This window comes from Marmota marmota, unplaced genomic scaffold, assembly GCF_001458135.2.
Source record: "Marmota marmota marmota unplaced genomic scaffold, marMar, whole genome shotgun sequence".
Taxonomy (NCBI): Eukaryota; Metazoa; Chordata; class Mammalia; order Rodentia; family Sciuridae; genus Marmota; species Marmota marmota.
The window spans coordinates 18,446,969-18,469,958 of record NW_026000019.1 but is presented as its reverse complement, the minus strand read 5'-3'; the positions used below and the strand labels follow the sequence as shown (position 1 = coordinate 18,469,958).

General features: G+C 37.2%; 2 protein-coding genes and 1 pseudogene across 3 annotated transcripts in view; 2 read left to right on the top strand and 1 right to left on the bottom strand.

The window, feature by feature from the left end:
- Positions 1 to 4,944: 4,944 nt before the first annotated feature.
- LOC125618750 lies at positions 4,945 to 6,339 on the top strand (annotated as a pseudogene).
- Positions 6,340 to 10,702: 4,363 nt separating this feature from the next.
- Cenpl (centromere protein L) lies at positions 10,703 to 22,895 on the bottom strand. 2 transcript variants are annotated; one of them, XM_048810022.1, is made up of 6 exons: positions 22,463 to 22,895; positions 22,001 to 22,182; positions 20,772 to 20,960; positions 19,223 to 19,474; positions 14,553 to 15,095; positions 10,703 to 12,863 (listed from the first exon to the last, which is right to left on the bottom strand). In XM_048810022.1, the coding sequence occupies exons 3-6, from the start codon at positions 20,955 to 20,957 to the stop codon at positions 12,792 to 12,794; spliced, it is 1,053 nt and encodes a 350-aa protein (XP_048665979.1). In that variant the 5' UTR covers positions 20,958 to 20,960; positions 22,001 to 22,182; positions 22,463 to 22,895; the 3' UTR covers positions 10,703 to 12,791. The 2 variants fall into 2 exon arrangements, with proteins under 2 accessions (XP_048665979.1, XP_015347284.1); XM_015491798.2 differs by lacking the exon at positions 22,001 to 22,182.
- Zbtb37 (zinc finger and BTB domain containing 37) overlaps positions 22,490 to 22,990 on the top strand; it is a 54,701-nt gene continuing 54,200 nt past the window's right edge. The window contains exon 1 of the mRNA XM_048810021.1: positions 22,490 to 22,499. The gene's annotated coding sequence lies outside the window, so the exon portion shown is untranslated. The remainder of the gene's footprint in view (positions 22,500 to 22,990) is intronic.

Here is a 22,990-nt window from a genome sequence, read left to right as displayed (position 1 = left end):
TGCAATTTAATTTGGGTTTTCTATTTCTTTATCATTTGTATTACTTTTATGTAAAGTTGGTTATGAGACCTTAAACTTGAAAGAACAAAGAGGTTGCCAGCTAGAATTAGCACTTATTATATATTTTATATTACATGATCTATAAATATATTTTCTGATGTAAAACTTAGAGCCATACAGTTTTAAGTTAAAAAGACATTTAACCCAAACCGATCTATTACGTTGATCTAAATCTGAAAACCAAGTAAGTCTACCTAAAATTAAATAGTCAACTAATGACAGAACTGACATTAGATCCCCACCCCATCTCTCTATATGCCCCCCTGCCACTACAAGCCTACCAGGAACATGGCCTGGAACAAAATAAGTCATTAGACTGCTGTAGTGTGGATCTAAAATTTCCCCAGCCCCTGGTACTAGTTGAAGGTGATGAACCCTTACAGGAGTAGGACCAAATTGGAGGAAATTAGGTCACTGGAGGTATGCTTTTGAAGGGGATATTGGGACCCTACCTCCCTCCTCTCTTCTCCATGTGGTGAACAGCCATCTTCACTATATGCTCCTGCGTTCTATGTCTCAACTGGCCAACCGTCCATGGACTGAAACCCCAAGCCAATTATAATAAACCTTTCCTTGTTTTAGGTTGATTACCTCAGCTAATTTGTCACAATAACAGAAAGGTAATACAGACTATAAGTAGTATTTAAGTTAGTCTGGCTAAACATTTTTAAACTAAAAACTTATGAGATCCTTACTATAGTACATCATTATCATTCTTCAAAGAAAAATCATGTATTTTTCAAGACTTTATGATTGTATATATTTGAGGAAAAGGGAAAAAATGATAAAAGGAACATAGTTCTCTCCTTTAGAAAGTTCCCCGTGGAAGCAATTAATATGGCAGTGATTCAAGAGTGGAGAGAATTGGAGAATCACAGCCTGCAGATAATATTTTTTAACCACCGAAGAAGAGGATGCTCTGGAACAAGCTATGAGAGTTGGGGTAGAGTCTTAGAAACTTTGGTAGGAAACAGATGGGAAAAGGAAGCAAAACTGGGATGAGGAAAGAAGTACAAGAAAGAAAAGAGACAAAAAACAGAAGGCAAAAATGGTGCTTCCTGGCCGTGTTAAGTAGTTTTGACGACTGGCTTTTAAGTCGAAGGCTCTTCTATTCTGGAAATGATTGATATGAGGGGCCCCAAGAAATGACAAAACTCTTCAATCAAATTGTCTCATTGATTTTTAGTATTTTAGTTATTTAGCCACTTAAGTTAGGCACTTAGATTCTTTTATTTGTATTGTGTGTGGTGCAATTGGACCTAGAGCCTCGTGTGTGCCAGGAAGCATTCTACCACTGTGCTACATCCCCAGATTCTCTTAAATGTAAAGAAATGGTATTTATTGTACTAACATTAAGTATTTCAGGTTATTCCAGTAACAGTGACCTGTGATTCTTATCCTAGAAAGATGTGTAAGAACGTTTCATTAGGTTTCAATTCCTAGAACAGATTTGCAGTGTGATTTTAGATCAAGATCTGGACTTCTGCTAAACAAGAAGAGTCCTTTTCTTCTAAAAGCTTACAGTTGCAAAACTAAGGTTGATCAAGCCTCTAAATCAGTGGTTCTCAAAGTGTGGTCTAAAGACCCTTAAAGTTCCCAAGATTCTTTGATGAAAGAATCCATGAGTCAAAACTATCTTCTTAATAATACTAAGACATGTTTGCCTTTTTTATTGTGGTGATATTTGATGGTGCAAAAGCAATAGTAGGTGAGACTGCTGGAGCCTTAGCACAAATCAAGGCAGTGGCACCAAACTGTATAATTAATTATAGTATCCTTCTAAGTGCAAGATAGACCAATAGATCTTATAGGAACAGTATGATATGGTTTCAGATTTCAACAGACACTTGTCAAGTTTTGATAGACATCCTTATCCAAAGTACATGTATGAAGACATGAATTGGGTGTCAAAACACATTATATACAGAGATATGAAAAATTGTATATATGTGTAATATATATGTGTAAAAATATATATATACAACATATGTATATATTTGTTATATAAATATATATACATATATATGCATATATATTTACACATACAAATATGTGTAAAAATTGTATATATGTGTAATAAGAATTGTAATGCATTCCTCTGTCATTTTTTTAAAAAAATCAATTAAAAATTTTTAAAAAATAAAAAAAGAATATCCATAATTGTCAGGAAAGCTATTAAAATACTCCCTGTTCTAACTTCATGTTTGTGTGAGCCACACTTTCTTCATATACTTCACCAAAGTAATACATTGCAAAAGATTGAATGCAGAAACAGATATGAGAACCCAATTGCCTTCTTTTAGGCCAGAAATTACTGGGATGTGTTAAAAAAAAAAAAAAGTAAAAGAATGTAACTCATCACTAATTTTGTTTTTGAAAAAATCATTTAAAAATGTTAATATGTAGTAAGTTTAATTTTTAATTTTTTAATTTCTCAGTTTTAAATTCTAATACATAGACATCACTAGATATAATCCTCATAACCAAAAGCTCTTTTAGAATCCTCAGTAGTTTTTGAGACTATAAAAGGATCTCAGTGAAAAACTGTTTGAGAACTACTGCTCAAAATCTTCCAGTTTATAGGGAATAGAGGAGTGAGTTAACATCATAGGAATTCAATGAACAAAATCTAGAATGTGGGAAACTTTACAAATGATCAGTTTCTCTTAAAAATAAATGAGTTTTTGTAAAAAAAAAAAAAAGTGGAGAGTATGAAAAAAGAATGTGTGACTCATAGCATCTAATGCAGTGTACAAACCTTATTTGGATAATGTTTCAAGCAAATCAACAAAAATTTTTGAGTTAAAGAAAATTTCTTTCTGGGTATTTGACATTCAAGGATTACTGAAAAATATTTTCAGGAATGATAGTATTATGTTTGTTATTTTTTTTTTTTAATTTTTTATTGTGGGTTGTTCAAAACATTACAAATTTCTTGACATATCATATTCGACACTTTGATTCAAGTGGGTTATGAACTCCCACCTTCACCCCATACATAGATTGCAGAATCACATCAGTTACACATCCATTGATTTACAAATTGCCATCCTAGTGTCTGTTGTGCTCCGCTGCCTTTCCCATCCTCCACCCTCCCCCCTCCCCACCTTATGTTTGTTATTTTGAGTCCTTTTACAGATGCATGTAAAATATTTGTGGGTTAAATAATTTGGATTTTAGAGAAGTAGAAAGGAGACAGGAATGTAGATGAAATAAGAAGACCAAGTATTGGTCATTGCTGGCATATGAATTCAGTAGGCATTAATAATATTTTGGTATATGTTTTAAAGTTTGCTTTTAAAAAATATTTTTGAAAAACAAGCTTCAACAGTATGGAGATTCCTTGGAAAGCTGGGAATGGAACCACCATTTGACCCAGCTATTCCCCTTCTTGGACTATTCCCTAAAGACCTTAAAAAAGAGCGAGCGTATTATAGGGATACTGCTACAACGATGTTCATAGCAGCACAATTCACAATAGCTAGACTGTGGAACCAACCCAGATGCCCTTCAATAGATGAATGGATAAAAAAAAAAAATGTGGCATTTATACACAATGGAATATTACTCTGCAATAAAAAATGACAAAATCATGGAATTTGCAGGGAAATGGATGGCAACTAGAGCAGATTATGCTAAGTGAAGCTAGCCAATCCCTAAAAAACAAATGCCAAATGTCATCTTTGATATAAGGAGAGCAACTAAGAAGAGAATAGGGAGGAAAAGCATGAGAAGAAGATCACCATTAAACAGGGACGAGAGGGGGGAGGGAAAGAGAGAAGGGGAATTGCATGGTAAAGGAAGGAGACCCTCATTGTTATACAAAAATTACATATAAGAGGAAGTGAGGGGAAAGGGGAAAAAAACAAGAGAGAGAAATGAATTACAGTAGATGGGGTAGAGAGAGAAGATGGGAGTAGAGGGGAAGGGAGGGGAGGGGGGATAGTAGAAGATAGGAAAGGCAGCAGAATACAACATACACTAGTATGGCAGTATGTAAAAAAGTGGATGTGTAACCGATGTGAATCTGCAATATGTATACGGGGTAAAAATGGGAGTTCATAATCCGTTTGAATCAAATGTATGAAATATGATATGTCAAGAGCTTTGTAATATTTGGAACAACTAATAAAATAAATAAATAAAGACTACAAAAAAAACAAGCTTCAAGTATGAGTCAGGCAATTCTAAAAGTAATGTATTGCAGTATAAAACATGCAAGGACCTAATTATTTAATTAGCCCAGGAGTGACTCAACAGTTGCCCTGATAAGGATTGAAAGAGCCCTCAGAAAGAAGTTGAGCCTGAGAAAATCTGAAAGACACAGCAGTTTTGTTAAGTGGACGGGAGTTGCAAGGACATTCCAGGAAGAGAATGTAGCATGTGTAAATTATACCCAATAAAGGCCACGAGAAAGCATAGGGTATTAGGGGAAAACAAAGATGTCTTCTTTCAGAATGAAGAACAAACAAGCCACTGTGCAGAAATAAGCCAGGAGAAGAAGCAGTTACCATCACAAAGGCCTCTCAGCTCAGTAGTTCTTAGCTTTCTTTGCTGCTGCTTTATTGCAATAAGGTCTTTTGTTCCGTTACGGTGTGGTGCCCAGGCTCCAAGATGGCCCCAAAGACCGCTGCCTCCTGGTATTCACACCCTTTGTAACCTTCCCCCACTGCACCAGCTGGTCTGATGGTCTGTACTCTGGTAGGAGATGTTGATAAGAAAGGAGGTTAGCATGTCAGGGAGAGGGTGTAGGAGAAATGCCTGCACCTTCCACGGAAGTTTGCTGTGAACCTAAAATAGCTCTAAAAATAAGATCTATTTTTAAAGGGAGGAGGACATTTTCTAGTTTTACTTCCAAAACCAGTTTATAAAAAACCAGCCTTCATTCTGTGTGCTTTTTTCTTTCATCTTTCACATTCTGGAAGAAGTGAATACATGGAAATAGAAAATACACCCACGAGCCTCCACGTGCCCATCATCCAATTTCAAAAATCATCGACATTTTGCTAACCCTTTCTTAACTATTTTCTCCTACTCTTTTCCCCAGTTAAAGCAAATTTCAGTCATGTTATTTCATTCATTCTTGAATGATTTCAATAGATACTATAGCATTATCACACTTGATAATATTATAATTCCTTAATATCATCTAATACCATCAATGTTAAAATTTTCTTAATTGAAGCTTATGCTCCTTGATCAGTGGTGGGGACCTGCAGGGTTGCCACTTCCCTCATGATGGCTTTAGTCTGGAATGTGCCACCGCCCCAGAGCCTCATTAGTAGAGGAGTTCAGGCTGCAGACAGAGTGATGGCAGCAGAACAGAACCCCTGGATGGGCTGTTCTGGGAAGCTTTGCTGATGTGCAGCAGCTGGACAATATTCCTCATTAACACCAGTTATGAACATCATTATGACATCATTTCACAGTGGTGGCAGGGACTCAGCTCCCAAATATATATAGAAAAAGAACCCAAATCCCAGTCTTTCAATGGTTTCAAGACAACCAGAAGTGCCTGTTCTTGGGCCTAGTGGATCTCTTGGCAAGATGCCCCTGGCTATGGGGATCTGCCACAAGGCATTCAGCTATGATGACCACCTCCAGGGCCCGTGCCCATGCCTCCTCCATTAGACATGGGCAGCATGCCAGTGATCCAGAGCACAAGGATCAACACCTTGCCAAGGCAGAGGAGGGAAAGGCCAGCGTATCCCTCTGCCCTGAACCATCAGTCAACAGTTGCCCACAGTACAGATAAGGTCCCAGAGGTGACGGTTAAAGCTATCCATGTCATCATGAATTCTCTGATCACCAAACAGACTCAGGACAGCATTCAGCAGGGTGAGAGGTGCTGGCAACATGCTCCACAAGGGCCTTACCACAGGGGAGACCATGTACCTCTGAGGGGCAGAAGCACCCTCCCCAAGCAGAGACCCAGAGGCTGGTTCACTTCTTGTTCTTCTACAGCCTTACCTGCCTGAGGCCTAGCACCACGAGCCCTGGCATTGGGGAGGACAGAGACTCATCAGATATATGGAGCCTCTCTGGGCTCATATCATATCATCAGAAGTCTGATTCTGGAGGTTTTGCCATCCAGACCTACAAAAAAAAAGCCCTCTCCCTGGAGCTGATCCATGCCCAGACCACCCCAATGGCTGAAGACCCAGAAACCTTCAAGCCACCCAAGATGGATGTCCCATGATTGAAGGGAAGAAACAACTGCTGGGTACCCACAATCTCAAGCCCCGGGACGTGCATGCATTCATACACTCTGGCTTCTAGGGTGTTTTCCATCCCAGGGATACTGGCTAGAGGGTTTCTTGCTCCTCATTCCACTCCTCTGAGATAGACATGGTATGTTTTTTTAAAAAAAAAACTCTTACCTGAAGCTAGAGCTAGAGACATAATTGGTTTTAAGAAAGACTAGTGCAAAGCTTGCTCTTATGTAGAAGAAACCATTTTGTATTGCTTTAAAATCAGACAAAAAAAATTCTCAGCAGTGGCCTGGGGGCCTCATTGCCATTATTATTTAACCTAGACCAGAACTTTGATCTTTGCTTACTAGGTGAATAATGTTTATGCTATTCTAAAACCCAGGCTTCTTGATTCTTCTTACCCCCATCAGCATGAGCAGGGAGATGCCTTCTGAGTTTGGGCCACTTTGGCCTAGATTCTGCCAATGCTGTGCTCCAGCCTTGTCAATTTGAGGGACCTAAGGCCTCTTTCGGGTCTGAGCATAGTTAACAGCCAGATTTGGCAGGGACTCTTCTTTCTAGGCTGAAACTGGAGTCTCCTTGCTTTTTGATTAACTTTGTCCTGAAGCCAGTCCTTCATTCCTCCTGGGCCACTGCTGTTCGAGGGATGTCACAGAACAAACACTCATCTTGCATATACTTCCTTGCACTTTAAAGTGACAGTGGTTTAACTCCAATTTGGGTGGAAATGTCCTAAGAGAAAAAATTAAGTCTATGGATATGATAATGATGAATAGATGTTAAGTTTTGTTTTGTGCTGCTGAGGATCGAACCCAGGGCCTCACACATCAGGCAGGTGCTCTTCCACTGAGCTTCACCCACTCAGGCCCCAGATGTTCGACCTTTTTAGAATAAAAGAGATGGTAAGTACAGTTATATTATAGACTTAAGGTCCTGTAAAATTAGTGTTATTTTGGTTTCTTTGTCCAGGTCAGGGCCTCAAACATTTTTGGAGGGGAGCTAGAATGTGGGAGGCCAACCTTATGGGTGACTGAGTTACACTCTCCAGCTGGGTGCTGAGGCGCTCAGTCACAGAAATGGGTGTGTCTTGCTACAGCCCCATGGGTGAAGCTATGCTCACCTGTTCCTTTGTAATATAACCCCTTGCCCTGTTTAGGATAGAATCTTCCATGGAAGTGCCTTGTGTGTGTCCCCTCCTCTTACTGTGCCCTTGGGTGTGGCCTACCCAGGTGTCAGTCAACCTGCTGACAGTGGACATCATGAAGATAGACTCAGCCCCCTGAAACCTGACCCCTTGCCTCATTTGAATAGCTTCTCCTCAATAAAAGGGGTCAGCGTGTGCTCTCACTCTTTCTGTGGACCCTTAAGGTCAGAGGGGCCGTCACAGCAACCCCCCAAAAAAAGGTATTTGTGTCTCTTGTGTGGTTATTTCGTGCAGCCCAGTTAGCCCAGTTTAACTAGAGTGACCCCTGAGCCTTTTAGTCTCGAGAACAGAAACCCAGCACTAGAAGAATTAAAGTTTTCTATAATAAAAGCATTTTCACCAAGATGATTCTCATACCTTTAGTGCAACACATATCCTGAGAAAATGAAACTGAGGAACTTTTTCTTCTCCCTGTACATGTTCATTGTCTTCAACACTATCTTGAATACTTGGTGCTTTCTGTTGTGGATAGCATTTTGTTTACATAAGGAGAAGTTGTTCTCCTAGAGAAGCCCTGGAGTCCAGAACTATCAGAACACCTAACTTGAGTCTGTTATCTTGTTTTGACAAAAATCCTTACCATGTTCTCAAAAAAATGAAATCAAAAATTTTCCTTAGGGCTGGGGATGTGGCTCAAGCGGTAGCGCACTCGCCTGACATGCGTGCGGCCCGGGTTCTATCCTCAGCACCACATATAAACAAAGATGTTGTGTCTGCCGAAAACTAAAAAAAAAATAAATATTTTAAAAAAAAATTTCCTTAATTGCCATCTTATTTAATGTTTACTAGTATACTTTGGTTTTCTTTTTTCCTCTCCTTTTGCTTACTTAATCAATTTTTTTTGTTCCTTCACCCTATCATCTTGACAATTTTTCTATATTCTCTATTATAGTTTTATGTGTGTATCCCCAATGTAATAAACATGGTTAAACCTGTATTTCTGCCAGGCATGGTGGTGCACACCTGTAAATCCCAGTTGACTTGGGAGGCTGAGGCAGAAGGATCACAAGTTCAAGATCAGCCTTGGCAACTTAGACCCTGTGTCAAAATTAAAAATAAGAAGAGTTGGGGATGTAGCTCAGTGGTCAAGCACTTTCCTAGCATGTGTGAAGCTCTGGGTTAAATTACCAGTACCACCAAAAAAAAAAAAAGGGAAAAGAAGACCCATATTTTTATCTTATGTTCAAATTTGTTTAAAAATTAAAGAAGATTCAAATTAAATAATTATAGAAGGGGCTGGGGATGTGGCTCAAGCGGTAGCGTGCTCACCTGGCATGCACAGAGGGCGCTGGGTTCGATCCTCAGCACCACATAAAAATAAAATAAAGATGTTGTGTCCACCAAAAACTAACTAACTAAATAAATATTTTAAAAATCTCTCTCTGGGAGGGGGGATAGTAGAGATAGGAAAGGCAGCAGAATACAACATACACTAGTATGGCAGTATGTAAAAAAGTGGATGTGTAACCGATGTGATTCTGCAATATGTATACGGGGTAAAAATGGGAGTTCATAATCCGCTTGAATCAAATGTATGAAATATGATATGTTAAGAGCTTTGTAATGTTTTGAACTACTAATAAAAAAATTTAAAAAAATAAACTAGGTTTTGCTATTCAAAAATAAAATAAAAATTCTCTCTCTTAAAAAAACTAATTATAGGGCTGGGGATGTGGCTCAAGCGGTAGTGCGCTTGCCTGGCATGTGTGCGGCCCGGGTTCGATCCTCAGCACCACATACAAAGATGTTGTGCCTGCCGAAAACTAAAAAATAAATATTAATATTCTCTCTCTCTCTCTCTTTAAAAAAAAAAAAAAAAAAAAAAAAACTAATTATAGAACTAGTTCATAGGTATTCTCTCATTGCATCAATCAGAACATGTTATCTGGACAGTCCCTGTTAGAGGTACGGAGCTTGAGCAGTGTGTTCAGGTGCTACCAGCTGTATCTATTATAAAGTACCCCATCAACTCTGACCTACTGATTTTCATAGATATTAATAATTATTGATGATTAGACACATTATTTCAGTGGAAGTTTTGGGCATTCATTGGCTGAGATACCTCTATAAAGAAAAACTTTCCTTAATCATTTATCTTGAAATATAATGTATTTGAAAGACAAAAACCCCTTCAACTTACCAATTTTCAGAAGTTATTCCATAGCAACCCCCAAAGGTAAAGCATGAGTTTATAAAATGGCATTTATTATTAGTATGAGCTCAATTTTTACATACTCAGCATTTGAAAATTATCTTTTTGATAATCATATTGGAATCCATCCTTGACACAACTTTAAATAGATAGCTACCTTGTTTCTTGATACATAAAATATATTCCACATTTCTTGTCCCAAACCTGAAATAGACTTTAAGAAATCTTAGGGGCTGGAGATGTAGCTCAGTGTTATAGTGTGCTTTAGCATTTGGTTCAATCCCCAGGACTACACACACTCATACACACACACACTCACCTTTAGTGGGAAATACTTAAAGACCACAGTCTGAGCATCAGTAACGCTCACTGCTAATAAGCTTTCATTGCTTCCTGGCCTGCCCAGTAGAGAGCTAGCAATATATGATTCTGAGCAAAAGAAAAATTAAACCATAAAACATCTCAATGGATGATTTTTTTTTTTTTTTGGTAAAAAAATTTTGACAAGGTCAGAATAAAAACCCTCAATCAACCAGCAAAGGGAATTTCCTTAACTTGATAAGAGCATCTATGAAAAAAGATGCAGTAAACATTATATTTAATAGTTAAAAAAAGACTCAATGCTTTTGCACTTAGACCAGGAAGAAGATAAAAATGTACATCCTCCCAACTTCATTCACCATTGAACTTTGAGGGAATTTGGAAAGAAAAAGAAATATTGAAAATTAAAAAGTAAGACTGCCTTTATTCATAGAACAAGCTGAACTTATACATAGAAAATCCTAAGGAATTCAATGAAAAAACTACTGAGGATGAACCCAGTGCCTCAGGCATACTAGGTGAGTGCTTCACCACTGAGCCACAGTCCCAGCCCTGATTCTAAAATTCTTATGGAAAAGACCCAGAAGAGTCAGAACAACCATGAAAAAAAAAAAGTTGAAGTTGGAAGACTCACAATTCATGGTTTTAAAACTCACTACAATGCTACAGTGATCAAAACTGTGATTCTGGCACAAGCACAGACATATAGATCAGTGAAATAGAATTCAAAGTTCAGAAAGAAACCCAAACATCTAAAACCAATTGATTTTTTAATGACAATAGTTTTTTCAACAGATGGTGCTAGAACAACTGAATGTCGATATACAAAAGGATGAATCTGAACCTCTACCTCACACTAAATAAAATAAAAGTTATCCCAAAGGGAATCAGACCTAAATATAAGAATTAAAACTATAAAATCCTTAGAAGGAAACAGGAGCAACGAGGCATGGTGGAGCACACCTGTATAATCCCAGCAATTTGGGGGGCTGAGGCAGGAGGATCACAAGTTCAAGGCCAGCCTTAGCAACTTAGCAAAACCATGTTTCTAAAAATAAAAGAAGGTTGTTGTTGTAGCATAATGGTAGAGCATCCCCTGGGATAAATCCCCAGTACCACAGCGGGAAGGGGAGCATTATCTTGTATTTTCCGTTTTGATATAATATTGTTTCATAATTTATTGACTTAATATTTGCAGTATTGGGGATTGAACTCAGGGCCTCAAGTATGCTAGGCAAGCACTCTACTTCTGAGCAACATCCCCAGCCCTTATTTATAATTATATAAAACACTCATATGATTATAAACTATAACCAAAGAACGTTCAGGGAAGTCTTAACTTCTGTTAGTGTCTCCTCTACTCAGTTCTTTCCTTTCATCTGTAAACACATTTATTAGTTATTTTGGTTTACCTTTTCATTGTTGCTTGTTCTACAATACTAGGGATTGAACTCAGGGATGCTCTACCACTGAGTTACATCCCCAGGCCTTATTTCTTTGTTTTGAGAAAAGGTCTCACTAAATTGCCCAAGTTTTCCTCAAACTATGATCCTGTCTCTGCCTCCCTGCTGCCTCTGCCTGCTGGGATCACAGACATGTGCCACCACAGCTGGCTCTTCCAATGGTTTTTGAAAACATAAAGAAATAAACGTATAAACTCATATTTCCCTCATCCCTTACATAAAATGTAGCATATCATACACTACATACATCACATCTTACTCTTTCACATATAATATTCCTGGAGATCACTCTATGAGAGCATGCAGATTATTTTCCTCACTTTTTTATAGTTGCATCATAATAATTGAGTTGGCACTTATAGTTCATTCAAACAGATCCAGCTGATGGACATTTGAATTGGTTTCAGTGTTGCTATTATAAATACTGTTGTAATAAATAATCTTCCTTTTGCATCATTATTATTATTATTAGCAGGTGAAATTTTAGGATAGAATCTTAGGAGTAAAACTGTTAATTAAAACATAAATGCACACATAAAATTTTGCAAGATATTGCGGGGCCGCACAACAAAAAACAAAGACACTGAGAAACACACTACTTCATTTTAAAAGTAAATATTTAATTTAACACTGTTATAAGAATTGAACAATATTAAAATCAGAAGCATATTAGTGGCTTTAAAAAAGTCTATTAATCTTTATTTTCCTTTTGAGAGGGTTTTGTTTTGTTTTGTTTTTGGTACCAGGGATTAAACCCAGGGGTGTTTAACCACTGAGCCACATCCCCAGCACTTTTCATTTTTTATTTTGAGATAGGGCCTCACTAAACTGCTAAAGCTGGCTTTGAAACTGCCTCAGCCTCCCAAGCTGCTGGGATTACAGGCATATGCCATCATACCCAGCTAGAATTTTTGAGAGGATTTTGATGGCCAGTTCTCTACAGCAAAACAATGCTAGCAAAATGTCTTTAGAAGATGAAAATTCTTTGACTGCAAGTCTAAAATGCTTTAAAGGGATTAAAGGTTTTAAAGATCTAAATCAAAAATACCCAATATTAGATATCACATTTGAATTCTAAAAGTTTGATATGAGAAACATTTTTTAAAAAGATAACCAAGAAATTAACAACACAACATTGCTCCTAGGCATTGTCATCTGAGATCATCATGACCAGTACAAGCGCGTGGCTGTGGTTCATCCAGTGCCACAGTCCTTGTTCTTCTAAATCCTCCTTGGCTTTCATCTGGGCAACTCCAAAGCTACTGTGAGGAAAGCAGAGGCAGAGATACATACCCACCTCTCTTGCAGACCCTTTCAGCGTAGCAACTAACCAAATAATTAGTGAGAAAAGAGTATATGATCCATAACTTATTGTTCACTCATTCAATTTGAAAAATTGCCAGTTCTGTCAAATATGCCAACACACCAATAAGGTATTTATGACACAGAATCTGTAAAAAAAAAAAAAAAGAAAGAAAGAAAGAAAAAAATTAATTTAAAATTAGAATAATATTATAGCAGGGCAGTTTGATATTTGAATGATCAGTGTTACACTGGTCTAATTTCTGGATTTAGTTCATTGAATTTGGCACATTCAATACACTATCATTTTTATATCTTCTATTTCTTTCCTTTTTAATGCTGATCTCTTCTCCTTAAAATTATTTCCCAGCTTTCCATTCTGAAAAAGATAATTTATAGAAAACTGTGCTCTTGGAACCTAAGAGAGTTCAAATCTTGACTTCTCTCCTTACTAAGCTATCTTCCATGTATCACTTAAACTTACCTTGACCTGTTTTCTTGTTTTAAAATAAAATGTGGATAAAAACACCCAGCTGAGGCACAGTGGTGAACACTTGTAATCCCAACTACTCAGGAGGCTGAGGCAAATGTTAAAGGCCAGCCAGGCACGGTGGCACACGCTGAGCAACTTAGCAAGACCCTATCTCAAAAATAAAAAATAAAAGCGCTGGGAATGGAGCAGAGTAACCTTGGGTTCAATCCCCAATAAGACATATATACACATACACACAATTAAGGTCCTCTAGACAAATATAAGCTTTCCATTTTGTGGAAGCTAAAAAAGTTCACCTCATATAAAAACAGTACAGTGGTCACTAGAAGCTAGGAAGGGTAGAGGTAAGAGGGGACAGATTAGATAATAGTACCAAAATATAATCAGATAGGAGGAACTGATTTTGGTGTTCTGTAGCACAATGAGGTAATTATAGTCTACAACTACTTAATATATATTTTAAAATACTAGAAGAGTCTGAAGGTTCCCACACATAGAAAGGATAAATGAAGAGAATGGAAATGCTAATTACTGTGATCAGATCACTAACATTGTACATATGTCATAAATTATCATACTGTACTCCCATAAATGTGTATCAATTTAAAAAAGAAACAAAAAAATCTCCTAACACAATAACAAGACCATAGGAAATGATCACTGAGAGCATAACACAGCTCTATTTTCAAATATGCTTTAGAGACTAACTCTATTTCTTTTTTTTTCTTTTTTTTTAATATTTATCTTTTATTTGTAGTTGGACACGATAGCTTTATTTATGTATTTTTATGTGGTGCTGAGGATCGAACCCAGGGCCTCCAATGTGTTGGGCAAGTGCTTTATCGCTGCGCCAAACCCCAGTCCTGGACTAACTCTATTTCTGATATTTCTTGTAATAAGCACTTCAAAAGAGTAAAACGATGTGTCTATTAGTCCTTTCCAATGGGGATAGAAATGCCTAAAATATAAAGATGATACCTTTTTCTGTGTTTCTGGCTATAAATTTCTTTCTAACATGAAATCTTCTATAACTTTCATAAGTATTTCAAAATTTGATAAGAAACAATTTTGAAAGAATTATAACTCATATTATTACAGAATAATAATTTAAATTATCATCTAAGTCTATAGTATACACGTATAATGTTCTTCCATTATAGGGCTGCACAAACAAGGCTAAAGACTTTGATAAATCATTTATAAAGCATAAAATAAAGTATCTCTATTATCTTCAGTTGGCATACATTCAAATGTTTTTCTTCAATGTGATGATCAAGTCACCATGCATGTTGAAAACTGCCAATAAGAAGAAAAAAATTACTTAATCAGATTTGTTCAAACTGACCTTTACTTTTCCATCAGTATGTGCAGAAGCTACAGATGTTGAAACACGGACCAATCTTGTGGCTGATAAATGAATTTTGAAATGCCTATGGAAATGTGAATAAAGGCAGTCCATAAATAAGTCAACTTCCTCCTGGGTAACCTCCCCAGGTGTTTTGTGGACACTGTCCCACAGAGCTTTTGCATCCTCTGGATGAATTGCATAAGAAATGTCCAGACTTTGAGGACTACAGGGAACAGACCAAAGAAATTCAGTAGTAGCCATATAGCAGTCCATTTGACATGCAGTCCACATAGCAGCCATCCAGGAAAGATTAAATGCATTGATTGCTAAAGGACTGAAATAACAGTCAAAAGTCTTCTGAAACCAAGTTCCAATTATGGCTGTATTAGACTCTGCTCCATTTGCAAGGAATAAGGGTAGACAAGTGAAATCTTGTGAAACAGTCTCCAGGAGATTATCTCCAAATACACAGCAGAACCAACCAGTCCATAACACTTTACCTTCTCTGTTCTCAGATGGCATTTGAGATTTTGACAAAATCTACAAGGGAAAGTAAAAGTAAAACAAATTCATTAAGTTCAAAAGTACATTTACTCCTAAATTACATCTTCCCAAAATTAATTAGCACATTAGAAATAAAATGACATATTGTTCAAAAGACAAAAAAGGAATAGTTTTGCTAGTCATTATTAGGGTTTATAAAAATAATTGACTCTTCTTCTAATATTTTATAGAGGTATGTCATATGGCAAGATCTTGGTGCAATGAAAATGCAAAAAAAAGGGATACCTACATAGAATAATTAGGTACAGTATCTTGAAAAAAAAAATCTCAACTTTAGAAGGGACTGTAAGGTCACCAAATTCAACATATTGAATTCTCCCACTGGGGAAGATACCAACATTTTCTAAGGCAACTCCTTCTATCAACTTAAAATGCAATTCCATACATCAAGCCCCGTAGTTTCCACCAAATGGACCTGCTTTCTTTATACGCATGTAAAATAAATAAAATTTAATCTCTCCTCCACAGGAAAAGCCCTTCAACTATTTCATGATCCCTACCACATATACTGCCAAGTTCAACATATACAGTTTCTTTTGTGAGAGTAGTGCAGGAATGGGGAACTGGGGCACTTTACCACTGAGCAACATCCCCAGCTCTTTTTAATTTTATTTTGAGGCAGGATCTAAGTTGCTGAGGCTAGTCCAAAACATCCTTCTGCCTCAGCCTCCCAAGTTGCTGGGATTATAGGCATGAGTCACCAAGCCTGGCTCATAACCAGTTTCTTCAACCATTTTTCCTAAATAGACTCACATTATCTTACTATTCTGGACACTCTTTTCTGAAATTCTTATGCATGAGTCATTCATAAGTTAACATGATTATTTCAAAAAAGATCTGATTACAAGACTATCATCGTCTTTGATCTATATTACACTTCTATTGGTGTAATCTTAGATTACAGTTTTCTGATTTTTAGTAGACAGTTTTATAAAATTAGCCCTACATATTCAATTTTGCTGTAAATAGGTAAATCTCCCCCAGCTTAGACTGAGGTATAAACTAAACTTCTACTAAAATTTTAAGCTCTTTCAATTTAGCCCATTGTACCAATCCATTCAGATTGTTGAGGACCTTGATCATATTCCCAGCTTACTGACTAATCCCTCAAACTTTGTAACATAATAAATACCTTCAAGATTTGTTTAAATATTGACCAAGCCAAGGTTAAGATCACAGCCATTAGAGATGATCGTTGGAGCAGTTTCTTTTTACCATAGTCCTCCTTTTTATTTAAGAAATTATGAAAGACTTTTGCATACCTTGAAGCTCAGATATGCTATATTTATCAGACTTTCATAACTTAAGAGTCCTATAACCTTGTCAAGAAATGAAATTTACAGGACTGGAGTTGTAGCTCAGTGGTAGAGTGCTTGCCTAACATGTACAAAGCACTGGGTTCAATCCTCAGTACCACATTAAAAAAATAAATAACAGGGAGGAAGAGCATGAGGAAAAGATTAACATTAAACAGAGACGAGTGGGGGGAGAGAAAGGGAGAGAGAAGGGAAACTGTATGGAAATGGAAGGAGACCCTCATTGTTACACAAAATTACATATAAGAGTTTGTGAGGGGAAAGGGGAAAAAAAAAAAAAACAAGGGAGAGAATTGAATAACAGCAGATGGGGTAGAGAGGGAAGATGGGAGGGAAGGGGAGGGGGGATAGTAGGGGATAGGAAAGGTAGCAGAATACAACAGTCACTAATATGGCATTATGTAAAAATGTGGATGTGTAACCGATGTGATTCTGCAACTTGTATTTGGGGTAAAAATGGGAGTTCATGACCCACTTGAATCAAATGTATGAAAGATGATATGTCATGAGCTTTGTAATGTTTTGAACAACCAATAAAAAATAAATAAATAAATAAATAAATAAATAAAAGGTATTGTATCCATCTACAACTAATAAAATTTAAAAAATAAAAACCCTGAAATTTACTTTGAAAACTATCAGAACACTGTACCAGGAATTTATATCATTTCTAATCCTCATGAGAACATCTTTATGATATACAAGTCTCAAAACGTCTCTGACATCAGCTATTTTACTTGACACAGACTGCTGACTACCTGGTATCCATTTTTCCTTCTGCAATAAAATAGTCCCTTTACTTAAAGTTGCAAAGTGCCCACTAAAAAAGAAAAATTTTCCAGCTTCCTTTCCAACTAGGATGTAAGCAGAAGTTGCTGAATCTCAGCAAGATTCACATTTCTGGGTTTCCTGTTTGTCCCTCTCATCTTCCTTCTACCTCCTGCCTGAAACTTAAATATAATGTTTATAGCTCCAGGAGCCACCCTGGACCATAAAGTGACCTTTAGAATGGAAGTCATCCACTACAGATGGTAGAGAAGAAAGATGAAAGGAGTCTGGGTTGTTAATGACCTCATCATCAAGCGTCATGCCAGCCTTGGACAGTTTGTCTTCATTTACCCTTTCTTTTCAGGAAGACAATGAGCCTATCATTTTTAATCCACTGTTAACTCAGGATTTATGCTATAAACAATGGAACCTAACCCTCAAACACCTTGAGATCTTTGCCAATACCATGACCTATACCAGGAGTTAGCAAACTTTTTCTGTAAATGGACAGATAATAAATATTTTAAGCTTTGCAGTTCATGTGGTTTCTGTTGCAACTATTTAACTCCGCTATCACAGCCCCAAAGTAGCCACACATACATAAGACATAGCATATGAAAGAAGCTACATTCCAACAAAACCTTATTTACAAAACAAAGAGCAGGTCAGACCATGCTTTGCTGACCTTTGATTTACATAAAAAAATAAATCCAGTCTTGTTAATTGCTTGAGGATTTCATTTTCTTATTAGTGATTAAGATTAATAAATTCAGAAGAGACTTTATTACAAATAACAAAATAAATCTGTGGTCTTTTTTAAAATTCATCAAAAGATAGCCTTACTTGGGGTGGGGGTGGTGGGGATTAAACCCATGGGTACTTAACCACTGAGCCACATCCCAGCCCTTTTCATTTTGAGACAGGGTCTCACTAAGTTGCTTAGGACCTCACTAAGTTGATGAGGCTGTCTTTGAACTTGTGATCCTCTTGCCTCAGCCTTCTGAGCTACTGGGATTACAGGCACAGGCCATTATATGCTACCTTTCTAAAATATTACATTTCTAAGAGTAACATGGCATGATATATCACTATATGGAATGTTATATACTTTACTAAAATTCTACTTTTAGGAATTGAATCCTAATAAAAATCAGAGAATTATACGTGTGTGTGTGTGTGTATGTATATGTGTGTGTGTATGTGTGTGTGTGTGTGTGTGTGTGTGTGTGTATATATATATATATATATATATATATATATATAAAATCTATAATTATCTACAATGTTGATTGGTAAAAATGCCATAAATTTTAACTGTGATTTTTAAAAAAAGTTTTTCTTTTTTTCTTTTTTGGTACAAAGGATTGAACCCAGGGGCACTCTACAACTGGGTTATAGCTCCAGTCCTCTTCATTTTTTTATTTTGAGACAGGGTCTCACTAAGTTGCTAAGGCTGACCTCAAATTTATGATCCTCCTGCTTCAGCCTCCTGAGGTTGCTGGGATTACAAGCATGCACCAGCTTAACTATGATCATTAAGTTTCTTTGTACTTTTACATATTTTCAAAGTTTTATAAAATTAACATAATTTTACACATACACATATATGTCAAAAAAAATTTACATTGGCCATAATCTAATTATTACACTTTGGTAAAATAACACATAAAATACATTAAAAAAATCACAAGCTTAGGAACTTAAAAAACAGTAAGAAAATACCACTATTTCCAAACCAAGAAAATGCTGCTGGCCATAGTAGTGCATAGTAATTCGAACTACTTGGGAGGCTGAGAGAGGAGGATAACAAGTTTAAGGCCAGCCTGCGAAACTTAGTGAAACCCTGTCTCACAATTTTAAAAAATGGCTGGGGATGTAGCTCAGTGGTAGAAAGTTTGCCTAGTATGTGCAAGGCCCTGGGTTCAATCCCCAGCACTGCAAAATTTTTAAAAAGAACAAAATAAAAACAAAATGTAGATCATTTTGCCCTAGGAAACAAGAATTGTTTATATACTATACTTGAACAAGAAATGCTTCGGGGTCCCTTTGTGTTCCTTTCATTCCCAGGAGAGTAGAGAAAATCACTTTAATGTTGAAGTCTTCTCCCACTTCCACAGCAAGTCCTTTTTGCTTTTCAGCAGCAATAAATGCATTCAGAAGTTTAGAATACTCTTTAAGATTATTATAGGAGAATTTATATAAGGGAGTTACACTATATAAAGTCCATTGTTTATGCAGGAGGAAAGCAACCTTCTGAGAATCAATATCTTCCTAAAAAAGAAAAAAAAAGTTTAAAAATTAACAAACATTAGTAAGAAAGAATCAAAGGATTTAAGTATTTATACAAGTCTATAACTGAGGCCCAAATCTTTCCATTCCCAAAGATCAAACTAAAGTGGGGTTTGCAAGATTTTTTATAGATCTTCGAACTTTGCTGAACATTCCCTTCTAGAATGCTCTTTCCCAGGAGTTCGAATGGCATGTTCCTTCACTTCATTCTGATCTCTTCCCAATATGCCACCCAAGAGGCTACTCCACTAAAGTAGCACCTGTACCCACTCCAACTGTGTCACTCTATTTCTTTATATAAAAAGATATATAAAGATCTTTTTATATAAAGATATAGATATATATTTTTATATATCTGCTTTATTTTTCTTCACAGCACTTAATTACTGAGTGACAATAAAATACTGTCTGATTTTTATTGTCTGTTTTCCCCAGAAAAGTCCATGCTTTCCAGCTCCATCTATTTTTTAAAACTTTACTTGAGAAAAAAATATTTGTTCGGGATAGAACATTTATTGAAACAATTACACTTTTTTCTTATAGTTATCAAAATATATGGCAAAATTATTATAAAGGTAAAGAAGCACAGAATAGGGCATTCCAATCTTCATATAAAATTTCTGTTTTCTGGATAAAAGCTATCACTTTCATTACCAGCATCAGTAATTTTTCTTTAAGAAAGTTGTTACAAAAATGCAAAACTTGACTCCTATCCCAAGAGATACTAGGCATCAACCTGATAAAAACAGCTACAATGAAGGTCACAACAGCACCTATGCAGTGCTCCAACAAAGAATATGACTTCATTCTCATCACAAGCAAACATCAGACAAATACAAAATGAGCAGTATTCTATTTAAAAAGGGGAGAAAAGATTGTACTTTAAAAAAAAATGTTAACATCATACAACAAAGAAATAAAAAAATACAAAGAAAAATACTGTGGAAATGATCCAGATTAAGGAGATAAAAGACAAGAATATAGTGCTAATACTATAAAATTATTTAACTGTTTCTCATTTATTTTATTAGTGAAGGGTTAAGAAGATATTATGAACAATAACAAAAATTGAAATGTTTTGCTCAGATAGTCTCAATTATTTATTAATCCACATGGGCTGGGGCAGTAGTTCAATGGTAGATCGCCTGCCTTGCATGTGTGAGGCACTGGTTCAATCCTCAGACCACATAAAAATAAATAAAGATATTGTGTCCATCTACAACATATATATATATATATATTTTTTTTTTTCTTTTCTTTTAAAGAACACAAAGCATACCTGCAATTGTGAACACTGGGGAATTTTCCTTTGAGGTGGGGTTGGGACAAATGAAGTCTGCTTCCTAACTGACTCCAATCGTTTTTGCAGAGGGGTGGCACCTATAAGGTAATCTTTAAGACCTGAGGATGTACTTTGTCTAGGAGTCAATTCAGGTGTTGATTCTGATGCAACATAAGGATCCATGGTCTACATAAAAAAAAATAAATAAATAATAATAATAATAATAAGACAGAATTCTAAACACTAAAAGATTAACTCATATTCACAGTTCCACAGATTCCTCTACCCACTATAAAATAATTCTTTCTTTCCTTCCCCTTCTTCAACTTTTTCATGAAGTGCTACATTTCTCATTGGCTATAGCCATATTTATGAATACTTTATAGATACCACAAACAGTATGTTCAAAATTAAATTCAACTCCTTCCTTCCAAAAGCTAACTGGCCCACTTTCAAATTCCTATCAATTTTCTAGGAGAAATTTCTGCCTATATCACCTGTCTGAATTGACATTTCCTATTCCACCTCCTTTAAGACCATGTTTGAATGTGACCTCCTTTCAAATTCTGTTTGAAAAAAAATTTTTTTTTTTTGCAAAAATTCCTGTTCGAAAATTCAAACAAGACGGTTTTTCCAAATCTTTTGCCCCTGAAATGCCTACATTATATGATTCTATCTGTATTGTGGCTCATTCCTGGAAGGGGTGTGTGTGTGTGTGTGTGTGTGTGTGTGTGTGAGAGAGAGAGAGAGAGAGAGAGATCGATCTCATTTCCAAAGAGAGAGAGAGAGAGAGAGATCTCATTTCCAAAGAGAGAGAGAGAGAGAGAGAGATATCTCATTTCCAAAGGAGTCCAGCAAAATTCTTCAAGAATGTTCTGTAAAATCTTTGGAGATACAGCAGCCACACAGCTCTCCTCACCAAGTCTGAACCACTCATTTTGGCCCCTGTTCATTTATTTTCTTGGTGTGAATTTCTTGTCTCCCCAGCAAGTCTAAGCTGCTTTGACTGAAATAGTGCTTTATAATTCTCTTGCATGACAGCCCTAATACAAAGCTGAAGTGCACTTTAATTGTTAACCAAGTATTGGTTTAATCGAACATAAGTATTCCATAGAGCTCCAACATGAAAATACCATTTCCACTGAAAGCAATAAAGTTATAATTACTCCCAACTACTGTGCTGTTAGTCTTTTAAAAGAGTTTTTCACAAATGAGGTTATACTTACAGTTTTATTTATTTCTGCGGTACTAGGGATTGAACCCAGGGATCTCTACCACCGCGCTACACCCCCGTTGTTGTTGTTGTTGTTTGTTTTTTGGTCTCGCTAAATGGCCGAGGCTGGCCGGCCTCTGCCTCCGGAAAAGCTGGGATTACAGGTGTGCGCACCATTGCCCGGACGCAGTATTACTACATTTAAATGATAATTTGTAAGTACCATTTAAAATTCATGGTAGCAAACCAGGACACCCCGAGTTGTCTGTCCTGTAGGTAGTCCGTGCAGAAAGGGGCTTAATCACTTGGGTACACCCCACCAGTCCCTAAGGCCAACAGCTCCGAAGCCCGAGCGCGGCGGAGTGTCAACCACGTAGTGCGAAGCACGTCTGTGCTTAAAGACACAGGCCACAGCCAAGTTCACAGGCCACAGCCAAGTTCACGGCCAGTCCTGGACCAACACAAAGCAGCTCACCAATAAAGTGAAGTGCTGACGCTGTCACCCATTCCGCGTGCACGAGTCATTCTTCAATCCGGCTCCGGAACTTGGTCGAGGCTGAAACCTCCTGAAGTGAAAAAGCCGCCAAAATGACAGCTGAGGGAGAGGCCCGAGTGCCGCCGGCGCTCCCGGAGCGAGCTCCCCCGGACGCCAATGCGCCCAGCTAGGAGGCCGCCGCTCGCTCCTAGCCGGAGGGGGTCGGCAAGAGACAGGAGACCACTCGCTCTCCACCCGAGCCCTCCTGGGGTAAAGCCAGATCTGAAAGCCCACGGCCAGAAGCGGCAGCTCGGCTCTCAGCGCCCTTCACAGTTTAAAATCATCTCCCGACTCGCTCTGCGGTCCCACGCAGGAAGCCTCCCTGGCGCCCCTCCTATTTCAAGACAGTGAAGTAACCCAGGTCGCCATTTTAACTGAGGTCAAGGCCGGTGACTTAGTCTTTATCAACTGCGCGGCGCTGCTTCTCGGTTTTCCTCGGGTGCGAAGCGTTCCCCTCCTATTTCCGCC

What these genes read in the sequence shown, in the direction of transcription:
- Cenpl (XM_048810022.1), bottom strand. Translation starts at nt 20,957, where the DNA reads ATGGATCCTTATGTTGCATCAGAATCAACACCTGAATTGACTCCTAGA. An exon ending in CCCAGTGTTCACAATTGCAG is followed by an intron (nt 19,475 to 20,771) that starts GTATGCTTTGTG and finishes TTTCTTTTTTAG; the next exon opens with GAAGATATTGATTCTCAGAA. An exon ending in ATACTGATGGAAAAGTAAAG is followed by an intron (nt 12,864 to 14,552) that starts GTCAGTTTGAAC and finishes TTTTTTTTACAG; the next exon opens with ATTCTGTGTCATAAATACCT.